General features: G+C 35.1%; 1 protein-coding gene and 1 pseudogene across 4 annotated transcripts in view; both read left to right on the top strand.

Moving 5' to 3' along the window:
- The first annotated feature begins 515 nt into the window (after positions 1-515).
- LOC147280490 (urease accessory protein F pseudogene) overlaps positions 516-22,619 on the top strand; it is a 54,280-nt pseudogene continuing 32,176 nt past the window's right edge. The window contains exons 1-3 of one of the 3 annotated variants that reach the window (XR_015123260.1): positions 516-711; positions 1,849-2,869; positions 2,943-4,236. The product of XR_015123260.1 is annotated as an urease accessory protein F pseudogene, transcript variant X1 (transcript). Of the gene's footprint in view, positions 712-1,848; positions 2,887-2,942; positions 4,237-22,619 lie in introns of those variants that run through there. The other 2 variants (XR_015123261.1, XR_015123262.1) reach the window with 2 other exon arrangements.
- On the top strand, positions 4,322-9,695 carry LOC147280494 (TMV resistance protein N-like). The gene is made up of 6 exons (XM_086249942.1): positions 4,322-5,063; positions 5,387-6,231; positions 6,661-7,750; positions 7,873-8,148; positions 8,233-9,321; positions 9,393-9,695. The coding sequence occupies exons 2-6, from the start codon at positions 5,732-5,734 to the stop codon at positions 9,642-9,644; spliced, it is 3,207 nt and encodes a 1,068-aa protein (XP_086106068.1). The 5' UTR covers positions 4,322-5,063; positions 5,387-5,731; the 3' UTR covers positions 9,645-9,695.

Here is a 22,619-nt window from a genome sequence, read left to right as displayed (position 1 = left end):
AATTTGATAGGGTAAAAGACAGAACAAATTTAAGAAAACAAATCTGGACCTTTATTAAATAAGTAGAACAATTAATAGACCAAAACAAAACTTAAAAAAATATTATTGACCAAAATTGAACTAAGTATAAAATAACTGAATTAAATTTGTAATTTCCTCTTATTAAAACTACTAATATCCGCTAAAAGTCAAATTTAATTAAATAACATAAGAAAACTCATGTAAGGTGCAGTGCATTATGGTGTTACACATCAGTTTTGGTTAGACGTGAAAATGACCTTAAAAAACTTTTATAATTATTGTTTGTCATAACGTAACGTAGGTGAATGTTTATTATTTTGAATTTAAATTATGTGAAATAAAATAATTTAATTTTTGTCAGTAGTGAAGTGAGCTGTAATCGCACATCATTGGGAAAATGTAGTTATTACGTGGCAGTGCCAGTATGCTTCTCACACGTAATGCATGCATTGAGTCAACCTTAGCTGTACCTGCCTTGGCGCTCACTTAACAGTTAAACTAAACTACTGCCGACGTGAGATACAAACAAAATAAAAAAATTAGTGCCGACGTGTCCAATCTGACGCGGCCTCAGCTGTTCTCCAGAATCTCCACGACTCCAACACCTGCGTCTCCGTCGAGTAAATTAACATTATCTCCTTCAGCTGCTCAAAAGTCAAAACGAAACCCTTCTCAGACGACAATCACCAGGTTCTTCTTCCTTCTCTCTGATACAGGACGGTACACTGATTTTGGTCTTTGTCTGTTTGCTTGCTGAGACAAATAAGAGGAGTTATCTTTCTTTCATTATTCAATTTATTCTCTCTTGGATTTCCCTGTTCACGAATTTACAATCATGAATCGAAGTTAAAAAATGGGAACTTTCTTGGAAAAAAAATTGAAGAGCTGGTGGGTATAGTGAGCTATTGGGGGTCCAATAGAATTTTTCTAGATTGCACTGTTAAGAAAGTGTTTCTGAGTTCTCCTTGGCCACTCAACCGGTGTTTTTTTTATTTATTATTATTTTCTAATTATCTGTTTTGAAAAAAGTTTTGAAGAGTTGAAAGTTTTTGAACTCCCATTAATGCAATCAGGTCTTCCTTACATGAATTATACAAAGTTAGACGAACTGAATAACTCACCAGAAAAAGGAACTGATTCTAGCCCAGATAATATTTAGGAGAAATGTTATTGACAATTCTATTCAAATGACACTGTCTGTGAACACTTGCAGGATAGAAAATCATTGAACATCAAAGAGACACTATCCAAAACAATTTAAAGTGATCGTTGTAAACATTTTATAAATTTTAGCTTTTGATTTTGGTTTAGAGTTGCTCAAGTTGATTCTTGTAAATCTATTACTAGGTTTTTGAATAATTGTTCGAGCAAAGAAATAAAATGAAAGCAAAAAGTAAATAATGTTGTGTTACCAAGCATGCTTTAGTACTTTTGCTATGTAGGAAAAGCAAATAGCTTGTTACCAAACATGCTTTGCACTTTTTAGTAAACTCAGAAAGCAAAAAATTAGTAAGAAGTACTATTTGAAAAGCAAAAGGCAATAAGTAAAAAGTAGAACGAAATGGTATTTTAAGCTTCAACTGCCTTCCAACTTTTGTTGTTTATAAGTGCAATCAGTAACACTAAGTTACTAATATGGTTGAGCATGCAAAAATGAAAAACATAACACATTTATGATTTTGTCGTTGGTCCACAGTTTTAATGTTACTCAAGAATTGTAATTCAAATGTGCATCCCACTTGCATAAGCTTTCTTCCACCAATTGATGACCAAAGAAACAAAGAAATTGTTTTGATTTAAGTATATGGTGTTGTCCCTTACTTACAGGTATTTCAATATGCTCAAAGCTTGATTGCTCATAGTGTATCAGCCAGAGTAGTTTCATTCTTCCTATTGAGAATGGGATGGAGTTAAACAAAGAAAACAGGAAGCGTGCTTTGCCAGACTCCCTTTTACAGCAGAGCGAATGGCAACTGCTCGATTCTCACCTCCCAACTGGTGGTTTTGCTCCTATGGATATAGACAAAGAAAACAAGAAACGTCCTTCATCAGAGTCCTTTTTACAGTGGAGCCAATGGCAACTGCTTGATTCTATCCTCCCAACAGGTGGTTTTGCTCATTCTTTTGGTCTTGAGGCTGCAATCCAAGCTCGCATTGTCACTGGTCCTGAAGATCTCAAAACTTTCGTAATCCATCTGTTGGAGAATACTGGCAGCTTACTCCTTCCTTTTGTGTATTCTACAACAATATCACCTGATTTGGAAACCAGGTGGAAACTTGACAAAATGTTGGATGCAATGCTAACTAATGAAGTGGGTAGAAAGGCATCAATTACACAAGGGTCCGCACTCATGAGGGTGGCTGCAGTTGTGTATTCAGAAATACCATCTCTTAAATATATGAGGGAAGCTTCTTTAAGTTCTGGGATCGCATCTTTCCACCATGCTCCTATATTCGGGCTTATATGTGGACTTCTTGGGTTGGATAGCAGTACTTCTCAAAGAGCTTATATGTTTATTACAATGAGAGACATTATCTCTGCTGCAACAAGGCTCAATTTGGTAGGACCCCTTGGTGCGGCTGTACTGCAGCATCAGATTGCTCCTATTGCTGAATGTATTCTGAATCAGTGGAAGGACCGTTCAGTTGAGGAAGCATGCCAAACTGTTGCCTTGCTTGACATTGTACAGGGTTGTCATGGCTACTTGTTTTCTAGACTGTTCTGTTCTTGAAGTCCCAAACAAATGCATCAACTGGTGGAGCCTGCTTGAACTTTTTATTCTTCATAGGAAGCGGAAAACTTCATCTTATAGGAAACACTGGATGAACTATATGGTTGGCTCTGTTGGTACGCTCTATACCTTATGGGTGATTGCATTTTGTTTTTGAGGAAATACTTAATCCAAAATGTTTCTTTTCAGGATTTGGTGGTTTATTGATTTCCATGGTGTGCTATTTATTTGAAGAAGAGACAACATAAATTTTACATCTTTAAACATATTTAAGATTTAATGAGAGCAATGTTAGTAAAATGTCTAAAAAAGATGGTCTAGTTTCAACTGTATCTCTATTATCTATAGTGTTTCTTCAGATTGCAATGCATTTTGTATGCTTTTAAACAGTATGCAGATAATGTCTTGTGCTTTTTTTGTTTTTTTTTTTTCTCTAGTATAAATAGGAGCAATGTTTTGCTATGTTAGTAATTTGCAGCATGTAATGCAATAAAAGTTTTGCCTTCACCAGAATTCTGTCTATCGTGTTTGAGTGGTGGCATAGCAGCTCAATAAAAAATGTGCAAGAGTAGTTCCAATTTCTTACAGTTTCATGGGATGCTAGGAATAGGTAAGACATCAGTTGCCCAAGCTGTTTTATGATATTCATTGTCAAGCTTTTGGCTGTGGCTGCTTTTATATATATACATATATATATATATTTCCAATGTTAGTAAAATGTCTAAAAAAGGTGGTCTAGTTTCTTTTCAAGAAAAACTTCTCTCAGAGTTCTGATGGAAAAAATTGGAAACACAAAGGATGAATATCCACGAGCTGCTATGATAGAAAGACAGTTGGGTAATATAAGGGTTCTTATTGTTATTCATGAAAAATTGGAAAAATTGGCTGAAAGTGTAACTGTTTGGTCTGGGGAGTAGATTTATCATAATGAGTACTGATGAACATTTGTTGAAGACACATGGTGTTGATAGAATATACAAGGCTACTGGGTCAAATTATGATGAAGCTCTACAAGTTTTGGGTTTGAAAGCTTTAAGAAAAGCCTCCCCACCTGAAGTTATTTGGAGCTTTGCAACCATATCGTTGCATATGCTCATGGCCTTCTATTAGCTCTTGTGGTTATAGGTTCCTTTCTATGAGGTGGAAGCACCAACGCATGGAAAAGTTCAATAGATAGGCTAAAGAATAAACCAGAAAGAAGAATTATCAATGTGCTTTGTATAAGAAGTTTTGATGGACTAGGGGAAACAGAAAAAAAAATTTTCTTACATATTGCTTGTTTTTCTAAGGGGAGGATATGAATAATGTTTTATAAGTTTTGATGAACTGCCATCCTCCAATGATCTTTTAAAATATTGAAGATTCAATTTCTCATGGATGTGAATGGTGAAGTGGTTTGGGGATCTTCAAATAAGTTTTGCCTTCCAGATTTATGCAAAGAGTGATACAGAGCCAATGAGTTGTAGAATGGTGAATGACTCCTCTGCTCGTCTCGACTTGTACAGTTAGAGATCCTGACTCTTGTTTTTATCACAATTCACAAGTTCGTTACTATATAAAATAGCTCGTATCTTTGGAGTATAGTGGTAGTGGACTCATCAAAAACATATATTTCAAAACAATACTATAATTTTACTTGGAAAACTGCATTCTGGTACTTAAGATGGATTCATTTTAATAAGAACCAAAAGAGATCACATTATTGGGTCATCATCCAACGATTCGAACTGTCTAATTTTTAGATCCTCATTAAAAAATTAATCTTGCAAAAAACGAACGAAGTCATAACTCGTTTGACTAGTCTATATGATTATGATCATGATCATTTAAGTGTTTATGGAGAACACAACCAATAAACTATTACAGAAATTTTATTTTATTTTTGGTACGTGGTGGGCCTAAGCCCCAAAAAGAAAAGTTATTATACATCAATGCTATAATTTTTAATCAGATTTATTTTCAATGCAAAAAACCACTTGTGTGAATTCAGACCTTGTTTAAGTATTCAGACCCTGAAATTTACTAATATTGTAAGCGTTTTCCAGGTAGATGCCTGCAACTTGACTTGAGAGGAACTCCCACTGAAGTTTTGACCAAAAATAATTTAACATTCCTCTGCATCTCGGTCTCTCATCAAGTCCCAAAGAATTAATCCTACTCTTACCCATTTCTTTTAGGCAATCACCAACACACAACACAATTAAGCTACCTCCTCACACAACTTGACTTGATCAGCTGCTAGTAATTCACAGATCTCAAAGAAAGCTAAAGGAACTTGCAGCCCAACTTCCAAATTGCCAAGAAACCCAGGTAATCATCTAGCTAATAGCTAACTGGCCTAAGCTATTTTTGGTTATTTACTTTAGATCTCTGCATATACATGTTTTCCTAATTTTCTCTTTCATTCCTTTTAAACTTAAAGTCTTTTCTCTAATTAATATTTTGGTCAATGATGTATTGTTCGCTTGATGTCATACTACGGAATAATATATGCATTTTTCAGCTGCTCCTAAATGTTATACTCTTCTATATATGAATGCACCATCCATCATGTTCTGATCGAGGTATATATAGCCTTTTTAGTTTAGCAGGATGACAATAACCAAAAAGTTAACACACACACACATATGAAGAGTGAGTGTGTATGTGTGTGTGTGTGTGTGTTTGTTTGTGTACTAGATTCCGGAGCAAGATGAAGCAGAGCCACAACAACAACCATAAAAACCAAGAAAGCAACTGATGTTCGCAACTTCATCATACAATTGTACAACTCTTTCTAGAATTAATCAATATTTATAGCATGCACATGTTCACAAGGAAATCATTCATATTTTCTATCTTCTTAACTTGCAGTAGGAAATAAAAAAAAGTGTTTGTTCTCCATGCCAGTAGCAAGCGATGATATAAGAATCATTCTTATTCTTATAGTCCTTGAACACAATTTTCAATAAATAGTCACAAACAACAAAGTAGTTCCAATGGAGATGAGCACACTTGGAATGTCTACATCTTTCCCTTCTTCAACTCCTCAATGGAAATATGATGTTTTTATGAGTTTTAGAGGTGAGGACACCCGGAAGGGTTTTGCAGACCACTTATACACTGCATTGGAACAACAAGGAATAATCACTTTCAGGGATGATCCTGAACTTCAAAAAGGGAAAGCTATTTATCCAGAACTTCTGACTGCAATTGAAGAATCGAGATTTGCTCTCATTGTTCTCTCTCGAAATTATGCATCGTCAACGTGGTGCTTGGAAGAACTTTCAAAGATTGTTGAATGCATTGAAGCAAGAAAAACAGTCATGCCAATTTTCTATGATGTCGATCCCTCTGATGTAAGAAAACAAACTGGGAACTTTGCAGAAGCCTTCACTAAACATGAAGAAAGGCTTAGCAATGACACAGAGAGGGTGCAAAGGTGGAGATCAGCTTTAAGACAAGTGGCAAATTTCTCTGGGTGGAATTCAAAGGACTGGTATACGTTACTTATTTCTTTCTTTCCTTCTTTTAGGAAGTTAGAAACAAAATGGAATTCAATGTATGAGGAAATATCATACATTGAACTCCATTTTGTTTCTTACTTTCAATGGAAATATATCAACAATTTTATTTGCACAATTAAGTGGAATCAATACGAATAGTACTTTCAATATTGCATTACTTTAATAAAAGTGGACTTTTGTATTTCTGATTATGTTACAATTCAAATGGGACATTGGTAGAGGACTTATCGAAAGCTAAATGTCAGTAGAAGAATAGAAAATAATTTTTTAATAGATTTCAGGCCCCATGATAAAAACTAGTAAAAGCATATATATCTCTAGATTTTGTTACTTTGTGCATTTAAATAATATTTCATACAAATAACATGCTTAATTTTTTTTCCTTATTTATTTTATTGTAGGTACGAGTCAAAGCTCATCAAAGATATTGTTGAAGTTATATGGACAAAATTGCAACCTACATTATGTAGTTCTCTGGAGAATTTGGTAGGAATTAATTCAAGATTGAAACCAATCAATTTGCATTTAGGTGCAGGGGAGGATGACGTTCGCTTTATTGGAATATGGGGGATGGGTGGAATTGGCAAGACAACTACTGCTAGAGTTGTTTACGAGAAAATCTCTCGTGAATTTGAATGTAGTTTCTTCGTCACCGATGTTAGAAATACAGTTGAAAAAAGTGGTCTAGTTAACCTACAAAAGCAACTTCTTTCTGGGATATGGAGAAAAAAGGATGATATATCGGACTTTCATCAAGGAGCCACAATAATAAGCAGGTTTTTACGTCACAAAAAGGTTCTTCTCATTCTTGATGACGTGAACCATCTAGACCATTTAAAATATTTGGCTGGAAATACAACGTGGTTTGGTCCTGGGAGTAGGGTTATCATTACAACTAGAAATGAGCATTTGTTAGTCAGACATGGAGTGGAGAGAAGATTGAAGGTTGTGGGACTAAATTGTGATGATGCTCTTAAGCTTTTTAGTTGGAATGCCTTTAAAAAAGATTACCCAGAACAAAATTATCTAGATCTGTCAAATCATGTTGTGAGTTATGCCCAAGGTCTTCCATTAGCTCTTGAAGTCTTGGGATCTTTTTTGCATGGGAGAGGTCTAAATGAATGGAATTGTGCATTGAGAAAACTAGGAAAAGTTTGTAACTCGGAAATTTTTGACATACTTAAGATTAGTTATGATGGTCTAGATGGGGAGGAGAAGAAAATATTCCTAGACATTGCATGTTTCTTTAACACAGAGAACACAGATCGAGTAATAAAAATACTTACTGCTTGCGATCTTTCTGCAATTATTGGAATAAACGTTCTCATCGAGAGATCTCTCCTAACTGTTTTGCATGGAAGACTACAGATGCATGATTCTCTACAAGAAATGGGTCGGGAAGTTGTCATCCGAGAATCTCCTAATGAGCTAGGCAGGCGTAGTAGGTTGTGGCTTTGTGAAGATGCTGATTATGTCTTAAGCAAAAATACTGTAAGGGATTTAAGTACAAGAATAAGTTGTTATTTGTTAATATATTATGTAACAATTAAAGTACTATACTAACCCTTTTTCTTGAGTTATGACCTTCACTATTCTATATTCTTGTTTAATAGGGTACAGAAAGAGTAGAAGGCATAGTTTTGCAATCAACAGATGGGCCAGGAGTAAATGTGGACGCTAGTGCCTTTTCAATGATGAACAAATTGAGATACCTCAAGATTAAGAATGTGAACCTCTCTAATGAGCTTGAATATCTTCCCAATAGTTTAAGGATTTTTGAATGGGTCGGATATCCGTTAAAATCTTTCCCATCACATTTCAACCTAGAGAAGCTGTTTGAGCTTAACTTGTGTAATAGTTGCATTAAAAATTTTCAGATGGGAATAAAGGTACGTATCCTGTTATTTAATCTTTTGTTTCCTATAGAAGTAGTTAAATCATGGAAGCTAATTTTCTATGCTTTTACTTGACAGCCTTTATACAATTTAAAAATCATTAACCTCAGTCACTCTTTGGATCTTGTCAATACCCCAAACTTTAGAAGTATGCCAGATCTTGAGGTTCTTATTCTTGAAGGTTGTACAAGATTGTGTGAGGTTGATGAATCAATTGAAGTGCTTGAAAGACTTACTTTTCTGAACTTGAAAGATTGCAGAAACCTCGTGCGTTTTCCCAACAGTGTATATGGCTTAAGGTCTCTCAATGTTCTTAATCTTTCTGGTTGTTCAAAGCTTAAAAAACTGCCAGAAGAGTTGGGCTATCTAGAGTGTTTGGAGGAGCTGGATGTTAGTGGAATGGTCATAAGAGAACTACCTTCTTCTGTTGGAATGCTTGAAGGACTTACTTTGATGAACTTGAAAGATTGCAAAGATCTTGTGTGTCTTCCGACCAGCGTATGCTGCTTAAAATCGCTCAAAGTTCTTAATCTTTCTAATTGCTCAAAGCTTGAAAAACTGCCGAATGGCTTGGGCCATGCAGAGTGTTTGGAGGTACTTGATGTGAGTGGAACTGCTATAAGAGAGCTGCCTTCGTCTATTGGTAGTTTTAGAAACCTTAAAAAATTATCTTTTCGTGGATGTAAAGGACAATCACCTAAATCTTGGAATATGATCTTCAACCCTTTTCATTTATTTCAAAAAAGAAGTCTGGTTCCTGCACCTTTGTGGTTGGCTTCATTATCTGGTTTTAATTCTTTAACAGACCTGGATCTAAGTGACTGCAATCTCTTGGAAGGAGCAATCCCCGATGATCTCAGCTGCTTGTCCTCATTAAGAAGTTTAAATCTAAGCAGAAACCAATTTGTTAGCCTACCGGCCAGCATGTGTCAACTTTCTAGGCTCCGATATATTAGCTTGGAGTATTGCCCCAGGCTTCAAGCATTGTCAGGCCTTCCATCTTGTTTAACTGTTATTGTTTCTAACTGTATATCATTGGAAACATTTTCCAATCCAATAAAACAATGGAATTCGGCGAGGATAATACTTTGTCGTAACTGTTTCAAACTCATGGAGAAGCAAGGGTTTGAGAGTGTGGCACTTCCACCCCTAATGCAATACCTTCAGGTGCTCTCTCTCTCTCTCTCTCTCTCTCTCTCTCTCTGTAGTTCTCTTAACATTGTGGTTTTTCGGTACAGGAATACAAACCCCAAACCTGTTTTCATGAAAGATTCAATTTTGTTGGTCCTGGAAATGAAATTCCAGAGTGGTTCAATCATCAAAGTGTGGGATCTTCAGTAACTGTAGAGCTGCATCCAGGTTGGTTAACTGATAAGTGGATGGGATTTGCGATGTGTGCTGCTTTTGAAATCCATGGAATACACCAGCCTTCGTCAGAAGTTTTCCTTATGTTCAAATTGAGAGTTGATGGAGAACATTTTTTTTTCTGACATTGGTATTTTTACGGAATATTCCATGGGCCAAACAGTGCCAGCTCACCTCTGGTTACTCTATCTGCCTTATAGATATTATCATAAAAGGGAGTGGGATAGCTACTATCAGCTTGAATTTTCATTTGCGTTCCGGGACAGGACAGGCAATGATCTTGTGGGAGTGGCGGAAGTAAATAAGTGTGGGGTCCGTATGGTATATGAGGCAGAGGCAGAGAGCAATTTTAGCATTTCAGAGTAGGCTTTGGAATGAATTCCCTGATGGTAATGTTGTTGTAGAGTTATTTTTCCCGGCCAAAAAAAAAAATGTTGTTGTAGAATGTGTCAGTGAACAAGGTACACGTGCTTTGGATAACAACTAATGCATGTAACTGGACCTGGACTTGAATTTCCAAAGTTATATAGATAGTGTTGTGTTATTATTAGATAGCAAAAGTATGTTTCCATTATTATATCATTGTGAATTCATGTGTATATTTGATCGTGCTTTGAGTACTTTAAGGACTTAATATGTTTGTGCATATGAGAAGGTTATGTAATATCCACAGCTTGAAGATTTATGAGGTGCATCCATAAAAATCTTAACTACTCAAGTGAACATGCTTTTAATTTATTTCTATATTAGAAGAAAAATGGTAATAATAAAAAAATACAATGACAGAGTATTTGCATATTTCTTTCCATTATTGTAAAGTTTCATAATAACTCAATGGTTGTCCTTTGTCAAATAAGGTTCCTTCTTTATTTTTAGAAATTAAAATGTATTTATATTTTATCAAATGATACATGTTAATAGCATGTCTAATTCTGCAATAAAAGAGCACGTCAGGCCTGCGCGCAGCATGGGGTGGTACGCAGCGGCAAAGAATCAAGCTACAGCTCTGCGGGAAATCCTTCTCTATACGAGAAAAGGAATTCAAATTTGAATTAACAAAAGGGAAATTCAAGAGAAGTTTTTTGATACAAAAAGTAAACCAGATGTTGCGTTATGGAATTTACTAATTTTGGGATATGTTTAACAATAATGAAAACATTGGAGCATTATTTCTCTTCGATTAAATGCTGACCAATGGTGTTCATAGAAATTCATTTATATATATATGCTTGCAAGTGTTTTGAGTGGCATTAGTATCTCAGGAATCCTTAAAGTTGCTAGTGGTATTCTTGATGCATACTCCAAGTGTGGAAGTCCTAATGATGCTTGCCTATTATTTAGTGAGCTCAAAGCCTCTGACACAATATTGCTTAATATTCTATATGATCACCTTGTATTCGATCAAATTGAGGAAGAGTCGACTCGAAGATGCAAAACATATTTTCAAGGCAAAATATGGCAAGTAAAAGCTTGATATCATGGAGCTGTATGAGGGTAGTGTTAGACTATAATCACAAACATCAAAGAAATACATTTGCAGCCTAGAATAGATTAATCATGAAAAGCATGAACACCTACCTGATGCCATTGAGTAAGCCTTCTCCTCTCAGCAGAATTCCTTATAGCAGCTCAATATGGGACTGAGTTCTTTAAGCAAAAACGATACTGTGAGAGTAGGGACTTACTCCTATATATATATGTGATGATCTGATTGGTGTCCTCCCATAAAGGAACTACTCAATCCTAAACCAACACAGATGCAGTATAGGAAATCCTTATTCATGTCCATATAGGATTCTAACACCCTACCTTCCAGGCCCTTAGTCCTTGTTATGATTGAATCATAAATCATTAAGGACAACCAGATTAATCTAATATAGCCCTTTATCTTGAACTGCAAGCTTAGTTTCCTAGTTGTATCCAGATTAATCAATCATTAGTCCACTAGGATTTCTTACATTCTCCCACTTGGACTAATGATCAATGAACAACTAGAACACCAGTATAACAGAACAAGCACAGCCTTAGTGATCACATATAAGCTATACCAGATTAGAACCTGTAACATGATCTGAGAAATTGCCGAATTACATGGGACCATAGAAAAATCTTGCAGTGCAGAAAAGGCAAGCATCCCATGACCACCAATGCAAATCAAACAACTATATCAGTCATCTGAATGAACAATTTAAACAATGTGCAGACTTTAAAATGATTCAAAAACCAGAAGCACATCAGTCCACTTTACTGATTCAAAATAGAATCTTCTTAAAACTTATTCCTTATCTGTAATTCAATAAATTTGAATATCAACCAAATAACATGAACTGTATATAGCAAACAACAATACTGACAAAATGATATCTCAACTGAAAAAGCATTAAACACCATATCTGCAAAAGTCAGTAACTGAAAACAGTTCATAACTAAACTTGAAACCAAAATAAAATTTTTGAAACCAAAACATAAACTCCCACTAGTCTACAGCATCAAAGGATTCTAAAACACCAATTCTAGTAACATGCTCTTTGAAAACTCCTATAGGCATAGCCTTGGTGAATGAATCAGCTAGCATGTTATGAGTGTCTATGTTCTCCACATGAATCTCTCCATCTCTAACCTTGTCTCTTAGCCAAAAAAACTTAGGATCTATATGTCTAGACTTGGTAGACCTTCTGTTATTTTTGGCAAAAAAACACGGCAGCCTCATTGTCACAATAGAGAGTCATTGGTTTAGTTGCAGAGTCCATAATTTGAGTTGCCTGGACAAAATTCCTCAACCAAACTGCTTGTGTCCCAGCCTCATAAAGTGCCACGAACTCTGCCTGCATAGTTGAAGTAGTAGTCAAGGTTTGCTTCCCACTCCTCCACGAAATTGCACCTCCAGCTAGCATAAAGAGATATCTTGAAGTCGATTTTCCATCCTCTTTACTCCTTGCAAAATCAGAATCTGAATATCCTATTATCTCAAGTGCCTCAGTTCTCTTGTACACAAGCATGTAATCTTTAGTCTTCTGCAGGTATCTCAATATTTTCTTGCCAGCTATCCAATGTACTAATCCTGGATTAGTTTGGTACCTGCCCAAAATTCCCACAGCATACCCCAAGTCTGGTCTGGTGCACACCATTGTATACATCAAACTGCCAACTAAGGATGCATATGGCTTGTCAATCATCTGCTCCTTTTCTAAATTGGTTTTCGGGCACTGACCCTTATGAAAACTATCTCCCTTCTGCATTGGTGCTTCCCCTGGTTTGCAATTCTCCATAGAAAATCTCTTAAGCACCCTGTCAATGTAATTTCTTTGTGACAAGCCTAATATACCTTTTGTTCTATCCCTTCGAATTTCAATGCCGAGTACAAAACCAGCTTCTCCTAAATCTTTCATTTCAAATTCTTTGGACAGAAAACATTTTGTTTCAATAAGCAAGTTCACATCACTGCTGGCCAATAGGATATCATCCACATATAAAACCAGAAAAATAAATCTACTCCCACTCACCTTAAGATAGATGCATTCATCAAGCTTGTTTTCTATAAAACCAAAAGATGTGACAACAACATCAAATTTAAGATACCACTGTCTAGAGGCCTGTTTCAGTCCATAAATAGACTTTTTGAGTTTGCATACTTGGTTTTCACAGCCTTGAGTTATAAAGCCTTCGGGTTGAATCATGTAGATGTCTTCCTTAAGATTTCCATTAAGGAAAGCAGTCTTCACGTCCATTTGGTGTAGCTCAAGATCAAGATAAGCCACCAAGGCCATGATGATCCTAAACGAATCCTTAGTTGAGACTGGTGAGAAGGTCTCATTGTAGTCAGTTCCATATTTTTGTGTAAACCCTTTTGCCACTAGCTTTGCCTTATGCCTCTCTATCTTCCCATCTGAACCCCTTTTAGTTTTAAACACCCACTTACAGCCTATTGGTTTTGAACCTTGAGGTAAATCCACCAGCTCCCAAACTCCATTGTTGCTCATGGACTGAAGTTCTGATTGCATAGCCTCTAACCATTTGTCTGCATTTACACTATCAGCAGCCTCTTTGTAAGTCAATGGATCATTCTCACTTTCTCCAATATTGTAGTCTACTTCCTGCAAATAAACCATATAGTCTTCAGAAATTGCAGATTTCCTTTGCCTCTGTGACTGTCTCCTTGGAACTTCATCTGCAACTTGTTCTGTTTGAACATGGTCAAGCTGAACAGCTTGATTAACTGGTTCATGTGCCACATTTAACTCAAGACTTTCATCTTGAAATGGAAAAGATAGAGACTGGTCCGAGATAGCTAAAGGTTCTTCAGATAAGGTAGTCATACGATCTGTCTCTTCAAGAAAAGAATCAAAATCTTCTTCACCTTGTCGTGTCTCTCCATTCTCAATAAATTTTGCTTTATTGGTTTCTATGATCCTTGTATGGTGATGAGGACAGTAAACCTTAAAGCCTTTTGACTTCTCTGGAAATCCAATAAAATAACCACTTACAGTTTTGGGGTCAAGTTTTCCTATTTGAGGGTTGTAGACCTTTGCTTCAGTTTGACAGCCCCAAACAAGTAGATGCATTAAGCTTGGTTTTCTAGTGGTCCAAAGCTCATAAGGTGTTTTGTGAACTGACTTACTAGGTACCCTATTACAAATATAATTGGCTGTTTTCAATGCTTCCCCCCATAGGAATTTAGGCAAAATGGAGGTACTCATCATGCTTCTAACCATGTTAAGCAAAGTCCTATTCTTCCTCTCAGCCACACCATTTTGTTCTGGGGTTCCAGGGGTGGTGTATTGAGCTACAATCCCACAACTTTCTAGATAGAGTGCAAATGGACCTTTGTGTTGACCCTTTTCATCATATCTGCCATAGAATTCTCCCCCTCGATCTGACCTCACAATCTTAATGGTCTTTTCTAATTGATGTTCTACCTCAGTTTTAAATAATTTAAAAGTTTCAAGAGCCTTAGACTTTTCTGAGATGAGATAGATGTAACAAAACCTAGAGTAGTCATCTATAAAAGTGATGAAGTACTGGTTTCCACAGATGGTTTTGATAGGAAAAGGACCACAGATGTCAGTGTGGATAATTTCTAAAGTATGTGCACTGCGGGTTGATCCCATTTTCCTAGTGTTTGTTGTTTTTCCCTTAATGCAATCCACACATAATTCAAAATCAGTAAAGTCAAGGGTTGGTAACAGATTTTCTTTAATGAGTTTCTGCAATCTTTCTTTTGAAATGTGGCCTAACCTTTTATGCCACAACATAGCAGACTTAGGATTAAAACAGGTTCTTTTAGTTCCTACATTATTTTCAACCAAGAAGGCTTCATTTAAGTAAGAACATTGTAACTGCCAATAATCATCCATAAGCAAAGCACAACCAATGTAAATAGAATTCTCATAAAGAGAAAATTTATTAATATCAATACTTGAAGTCAAGCCACACTTAATTAATTTCGAAAGGGAAACTAAATTCCTTCTTATAGAAGGCACTACTAAGACATTGTCTAGTTCCAAAACATAGCCTAAATCCAACCTAAGTCTAATGGTTCCTATTGCATGGACTTCTACTGCTGCTCCATTGCCAACGCAGAGCCTTGCTTCCTCTCTACTTGGAATCCTCTTTCTTTCCAGCCCCTGCAAAGAATTGGCAATGTGCACAGGTGAGGCAGTGTCAATCCACCAAGAAAAATTAGGTATATTAACTAAATTGGTTTCTAATATTGTAAAGACAGCTATACCTTTCTTGGCTTTCCATTTCTTATACCTATGGCAGTCCCTTTTCATGTGGCCCTCAGTGTCACAGAAGTAACACTTGAAAACAGTGGTTTTGTTGATCTTAAGGTTTTGAGGTGTAGGATTGTGGGAGGAAAAACCTTTGGCAGCATGATTAGGGGGCTGATCCTTCTTTGGTCCAGATTTTGCACTTTTATTGAAATTCCTTTTTACCATCAGATTGACAGTGTGTTCACCTTCCTTTTTCAGTCTTTCTTCCTCTAGAACACAGTAGCCAATCAATTCATTCACAGTCCACTTATCCCTTTGAGTGTTGTAAGTATGTTGCATCTGACCATACTTAGGAGGTAAGGCATTCAGTGCGGTCCACACCAAATAGCCATCAGAAATTGGCATGTCCAAACTTGTCAGTCTAGCAGCCACATCAACCATCTTCATAATGAATTCCCTGACACTCCCAACACCATCAAATTTCATGTTTGTGAACATATGTAACAGGTTCCCAGTTTCTGCCTTTTCAGATTCCATAAACTTCTCAGTAATGGATTGCATGAAGTCTTTAACAATCTCGGATTCTGGTATTCCCCCTCTAATGGTCTCACTCATGGTTCTCTTCATAATTAGTAAAGATAGCCTGTTGGATTTCTGCCACTTATCATACTTGGTTATCTGATCAGGTGTACTATTCTCAGCAATCAATGGACAATCTTCTCTTAACGCTAGATCCATCTCAGTCAGTCCTAGATAGATATCTAGATCTTGTTTCCACTTCTTAAAATTAGTTCCAGTGAGTGGTTCAACATTAGCTAGATTAAAAGCAGATGCTGTAGAAGAGTGAAAACAAGCAAGTTTAATGTATTGAAAACCAAAAACAAGTAAACATCCCATATTGTTCTTCAGTTCTGTCATTGAGTCTCACCTTTGGGCAGAGAACACAAAGAATAAAGTAAAACCATATTACCAGTTTTAACAAGCATGTCTTGCATCATAAAATTTTCTACACCTTTGGGCAGTAGCAAAAGACTTTATAAAGAGAATACATGTTTGTCAAGACTGTGATATGCTAATTCTATCCGAGACTAAGTAAGAGTTTAAACCTCCTTTGGGAGAACCTCTTACTTATTCTAGAATGAATCACAATTTGATCCTTTTCTTTAGTCCAGAAAACTTTAATAAGATTATTACTTTGGTAATACAGGTTATCAAAATTTTCTAGACTCATCCTGTGATCTGGTTCAGACTTAAGATATGATCCTTTGATGACAGTATTGTGAAACTAGTATATATAATTCAATAGGTAGCGTAAATTAACAGAAGAATGAATTACATCTGATGCCACATATATACAGCATAGCAAACATATAAACATTAGAGTAATGTAAGTTAATTCCCAGAATCGAATTTTAATTCTCACAGTTTGCAAGCATAGATATACATATAGTTATGGCAGCAGTATACAAAATTTAATATCTATCTTGAAGATGAAAGAGATATGAAGACTTTTCTAAAACAAATGATTCTAAATATATACTGGCATACAGATCAATCAATACTTAATCAAAGATTTCAATTGATTTATAACTCATACACAGTACATGCAAATATATTACAGAGTAAGTATTTCATCGCAGCAGCCAAGTAATTCCTCATGTATTTGCATATTGGATTAATCACAAACTAACAAGATGATTTCTAGACGTGTGTGAAAAGCTCTGATACCACATGTTAGACTATAATCACAAACATCAAAGAAATACATCTGCAGCCTAGAATAGATTAATCATGAAAAGCATGAACACCTACCTGATGCCATCGAGTAAGCCTTCTCCTCTCAGCAGAATTCCTTATAGCAGCTCAATATGGGACTGAGTTCTTTAAGCAAAAACGATACTGTGAGAGCAGGGACTTACTCCTATATATATGTGATGATCTGATTGGTGTCCTCCCATAGAGGAACTACTCAATCCTAAACCAACACAGCTGCAGTATAGGAAATCCTTATTCATGTCCATATAGGATTCTAACACCCTACCTTCCAGGCCCTTAGTCCTTGTTATGATTGAATCATAAATCATTAAGGACAACCAGATTAATCTAATATAGCCCTTTATCTTGAACTGCAAGCTTAGTTTCCTAGTTGTATCCAGATTAATCAATCAGTTGTATCGGATACACAGAATAATTTCTCATTTAAATTAGGTTTTTCATGTGTCAGCTTGTGGTTATTATTGACTTAATTGTAATTTTTAAAACTGACATGTTGCTGACATCTACAGCATGTAAGCATAGTGGCAATGAGTGTAAATACGCCTTTCTTTTAAGTCAAGTTGTTACTCCTTATCATTTCTATTATTCTATTTTGATTAATTGTGACTACTGTGATAATTTGAAATAATTAATTGACTAATATGTAATATTAAAAATATTTATTATTTTTTGTAATTGACCCTTTTTGTTTTCCACACGTAAATAACCACTTTAGGTGTGAATTCAAAAAAGAATTCAAACCTTGTTCAAGTATTCAGGTGGCCGGCCATTACTAAATATTAATTGTTTGGATGATATCTCGCAAGTTGCAATAAGAAGACAGTAAACCCATCTAATTCAGAGACCAATTAAGTCATATAAATCGCCATTGAATTGTAAGCTTTTTCTGCCTACAACTTGACTTAAGAGGAACCCCTCTGCTTTTATACCTTTGACCAAGAACAATTTTTAAATGCATCTCGGTCTCTCATCAAGTCCCAAAGGTTAATCCTACTCTTGCCCATTTCCTTTAATTAGGCAATCACCAACACACAACACAACTCAATTAAGCTACCTCCTGACACAACTTGACTTGCTCTCAAGGAAAGCTAAACTAACTTGCGGCCCAACTTCAAGGTAATTAGCCTAATCTCCAATTAATTATCTGTCTAATAGCCAATTGGCCTAAGCTATGTTTAGTTCTTTAATATACATCTCTGCATATACATGTTTTGCTAATTTGCTCTCTCTTTCCTTTCAAAATTAAGTCTTTTCTCTCCTTAATAGGAAAAATTACAGTTTAGTCCTTCTAACATTTCTTATTTAAAAAAAACCCTTATGACTTTGTTTTTTTTCAAATAAAGTTCTTATTTTTTCTAAATAAAGTCCTTTGACCATTGCCTTGTCAAAAAAATATGTCATTATTTTTTTATTTTTTGAGGGTATATAGTATGGGTTAACCTCATACTTTCCTAAGGGAATAAAATGAGGTTTGTGGAGGCTGCATGTTAGGTTTCTTAAAATCTCAGAATTAAAACATAATTTAAAGTCGACAAACCAGGGCTTAACGAAGAAGTAAAAATGCACTGCCGAACAATCAAAAATAGCCGCCGACCGCTTGGCGCCTGGTATATGTGAAAAAAATAGAAAATAATGGACTAATATTAGGTAACATGGAATGGTTACAATATTATTGGACTTTAGTTAGAATTTTAAAAGTCATAAGGCTTTATTCAGTAAATTGTAAAATTAAAGGACCTAAATAAAAGTCTCCCTTAATATTATTGGCATCAATGATGTATGAGGTAACACCAACCATCATGTTCTGATCGAGGTATATATAGTCTTTCTAGTTTAGAAGGATGGCAATAAAAAAAAAAAAAGTTAACATATATATATATACATAAATTCTCTCTGCAGGACGTCGCATATGTTTTATGATTTTGTTTTTCACTGTTTGATATTAAAATTGACATGATTTAATTATTTAGGGTATAAATCATCAATCAAGACCTATTCTTTAGTTTTAACTCTCATGATTTTGAGTTTTCGTTCCTCGGTTAGAATTTAGATTTTAACTCTCAAGTCAAATTTAACTCTTGTGTAGTCATATATTTGTCGAATGAGGGATCCACCTGTGGGGCTCACACGGGTTATTTTGTGTCGATCCGAACCGTTTATTTTTTACATCTCCATTGATAGATCATCTCTGCAAAAAATCAGCCAATTCAAAAATCGTTTACCCGTTTGATTAAGCGAACAAAGTTTAGGTGTTTATAGACGAACTTCTTATTCGTCCATATGATCGGAACCGTCCATTTCTTAGGTCTCTTCTTAAGGGTCATCCCTGTAAAAAATCAGCCAAAAACGTAATTGTTTAGTCATCCAAACTTTGCAAACAAATACGGTCTGTCATATAAAAAGGTAAATGATGTTGATAATAATATACTGGCTAAACAGTTTCTGATTTGGCTGATTTTTTGTAAGGATAATCTTTGAATGATGCTCTAAAATATGAACAGTTCTAATCATTGAAATTTGTTACTAGGTGGTTAGGTGAGCGGGGAATTCCTCTCTTTATGGTGAGCGAGTGATCATTACTAATGTTCGTCACTTGATAGTACAGTTAATTATACAAATCTTTCTAGAATCAATCAATACTAGCCTCTCGACACCATGCATGTCGATTGGCTTTTTTTTATTGTGTATAGGTTAAATCTTCTTTTTAATAGTAAATTTGGTTTCTTAAATCATTCTCAAATTCAATGGGTGGGACCATTAAATTACACACTACAAAAAAGTATTTTTGCTATATAAATTTATGTAAATATTCTCTTACAAAAATTTATCATTTTTTAAGGTTCATCCTATTTTGCACCATCAAAATTTGTATGCTGCGTAAATAAAGTCCATCTTCTAAATTACAAAAAATTAAAAAAAATTGTATGTTGCAAATATATGAACTACATTTATCGATAAGATTTGAACTTAATTAGCGAAAAGTATGGAGACTAGACAATGACAAATGTATGACTACACAAGAGTTAAATTTGTATCAACCAAAGTTTGAATCCATAAAAAAATTTTGATCATTATTTTAAGGCTCAGCCTATTCAACACAACCAAAAAAAATGTCGTCAGAATTTGATCATAATTAAGAAACTTTCAACATTAGTTGATTGAGAGCTTATGACATGCAGGGAAAGAATTAACCTAAATTATAGATGCATTAAACACCACTAAATATAAAGCAAACTTTATATGAGTCGAACCATAAATGAAAAGGTCATATGAAAATCAAACCAAATATATGCAAACTTTTTATGAGCCAAACCAAAAATATGTTGTTGCACAAAACAAAATAAAACATATATGTTATTAGAAAACCTTAACATCTATCCTTTATTTTTTGCCTCCAAGTGTCCTCAAATCCAAATCAATGCAAATTGGAAACTTCTCTTAAGACGATCCAATAAGAGAAATAAGTGCCAATGACCATTCACTTGAGCATCAACACAAAGATTCAGAGAGAGATCGATAGAGAGGAGGGAGAGTTGCAGCGTTTCACTCTTGGCAACAACAGTTTTGTTAATCATTCCTCTATTTCCTTCTGATATGCTTCCATTGCTTCAACAACTTTTATAATTCCAAACATTCTTTCTTCTTCATTCAATTCCTTCCATTTTAATAATATCAATGCATTAAGGATGTCCAAACTGTGCAGGTGTATAGGTCACTTTTCTCACCTTTGCAATTCACTAATTATAGAATGTTTCTAAACAAAGTAACATGTGAGAAACTAATCATAAATCCATAGCATAGGTATAGTTTGCAGAAGAGATAGGCAATGGAAATAATAGAAACTGGGATTTCTTCAAAGCGGTTCAGATATTAAGCTTAAGTGAAAAACAAAACCCATACATGCTCTATCTAGGAATTTTTCTTTTCTAGTTCTCTTTCTTCCATGGTTATGTTTTTTTTTTTCCTTGGGATTTTTTCATCCTACAATCTGCTCTCTCTTTTGGTTTTTCTGAGTTTGATTGCTTGTCCTCGTTCATCCTATGTTTGTTTGGTTTTTTTATAAAATGAGGAAATAAAAAGCTGCCAACTCTTCACAAAAGATTGTAAGAAACATATATTTATACACTTTTTTTTATTAGGTTACTGATTCGTCAAATGGGAAATTTGAAGTCAAATAATGTGTAAGCCACCTACACAGTGATTTGCCAAACTCACAGAACATGAAGTTAGAAGATGGAGGGTGGTAGAGAGAATTAGAAGATTAAAATGATAAGAACATCATAACTTGAAGTTGTTCTCAAACCTTTTTCCACCTTAAAATAGAGAGATCCTCATCTGCTCAATTAATCATGTCAAGTACCAATTAGCTCAATAAATAATTCAACATTTTATTTTATTTACCCAAAAAATCAAATTAATTCAATCCAATTGATTCACTGATTATATGTACAAACAGTCTTGACAATACCAAGGAAACAAAAGAAACAAAAGAAACAAAGGAAAATGAAGTGTCATTGTAAGTTAATAGCCAATACCCACTTCAGTTGACCATGATCAATTATGAGAACATGGAAGTAAAACCATCAATCACTGGAAACACATTCCTTCCATGTTTTGTTGTGTAGAAGGTTTTCAATTCAAAACCCGACATTTATAGATGCATAGAATTAGCTGTTGCTTACCCCAATAACCCACATATTTCAACTGCTCTTAGTTCATTGACTAATCTTAGTAACTCTCTCTCTCTCTCTCTCTTCCCCCTATAAACCCACGGATTCACAATAATTTAATCCCAACTGTTATTAGTTCTTAAAATTGAAATCATTAACCAATCTTAGTCTCTCTCTCTCTCTCTCTCTCTCTCTCTCTCTCTCTCTCTCTCTCTCTCCCCTCACAAAACTCATAAAATTGCATCATTCCGGGTTAGCAAAATCGTCCAAAATAAACAAGGTACTCATTCACTTCTGCACCAGGTACTCATTCAGAGTTCTTGGCTAGAACCAAGGTTAAGATGAGAGATTGGAATTGCAAAATTAAAATTGAATAAGACTATCACACACATTAAAGGCCTGAAATCAACTTTGAGAGAGTAATTGAGGGAAAAACTGAGGGATTACCAATTGGTGGTGATGGTGGTGGCTGATGACGTGAAAATTTGGAGACTTCCATCTATGGGAGAGAAATCGAGAAGAAAGTAACGTGGAGGAAAAAATAACTGATGCTTTGGTAATTGGTGGTGGCTATAGGAACGTGGGATGTGTTTTATTTTAACATTTTGATTTTGTTTTTTGTTTTCACCTTATTTTACCAATTTGTCCCTCTAAAATGAAGCAGCCTTGCCTTAATAATTTCTTTTCAGCAGGGGTAGTTTTGGGTTAATTGAAAATTTAACCTTACTTCCCTTTCTCCCTTTATTTATACTAGCCGCTTGTCAATTGGCATTTTTACTTTTTTTTTTTTCTATTTTGTTTTCAGTGTTTTATAACTTTTTATCACTTTCTCCATGTTTTAAGGTGGTGGAGTGTCCAAGCTTATTATTATCAAAAAAAAAGGTGGTGGAGTGTTTTTTTCTATTTTTTTAATTTTATTTTAATAATTGTATTTTACAAT

Source organism: Dryas octopetala, chromosome 7, assembly GCF_963921425.1.
Source record: "Dryas octopetala chromosome 7, drDryOcto1.1, whole genome shotgun sequence".
NCBI classification, from domain to species: domain Eukaryota; kingdom Viridiplantae; phylum Streptophyta; class Magnoliopsida; order Rosales; family Rosaceae; genus Dryas; species Dryas octopetala.
The sequence above is the reverse complement of the archived record's forward strand: the minus strand, read 5'-3'. Positions and strand labels throughout refer to the sequence as shown.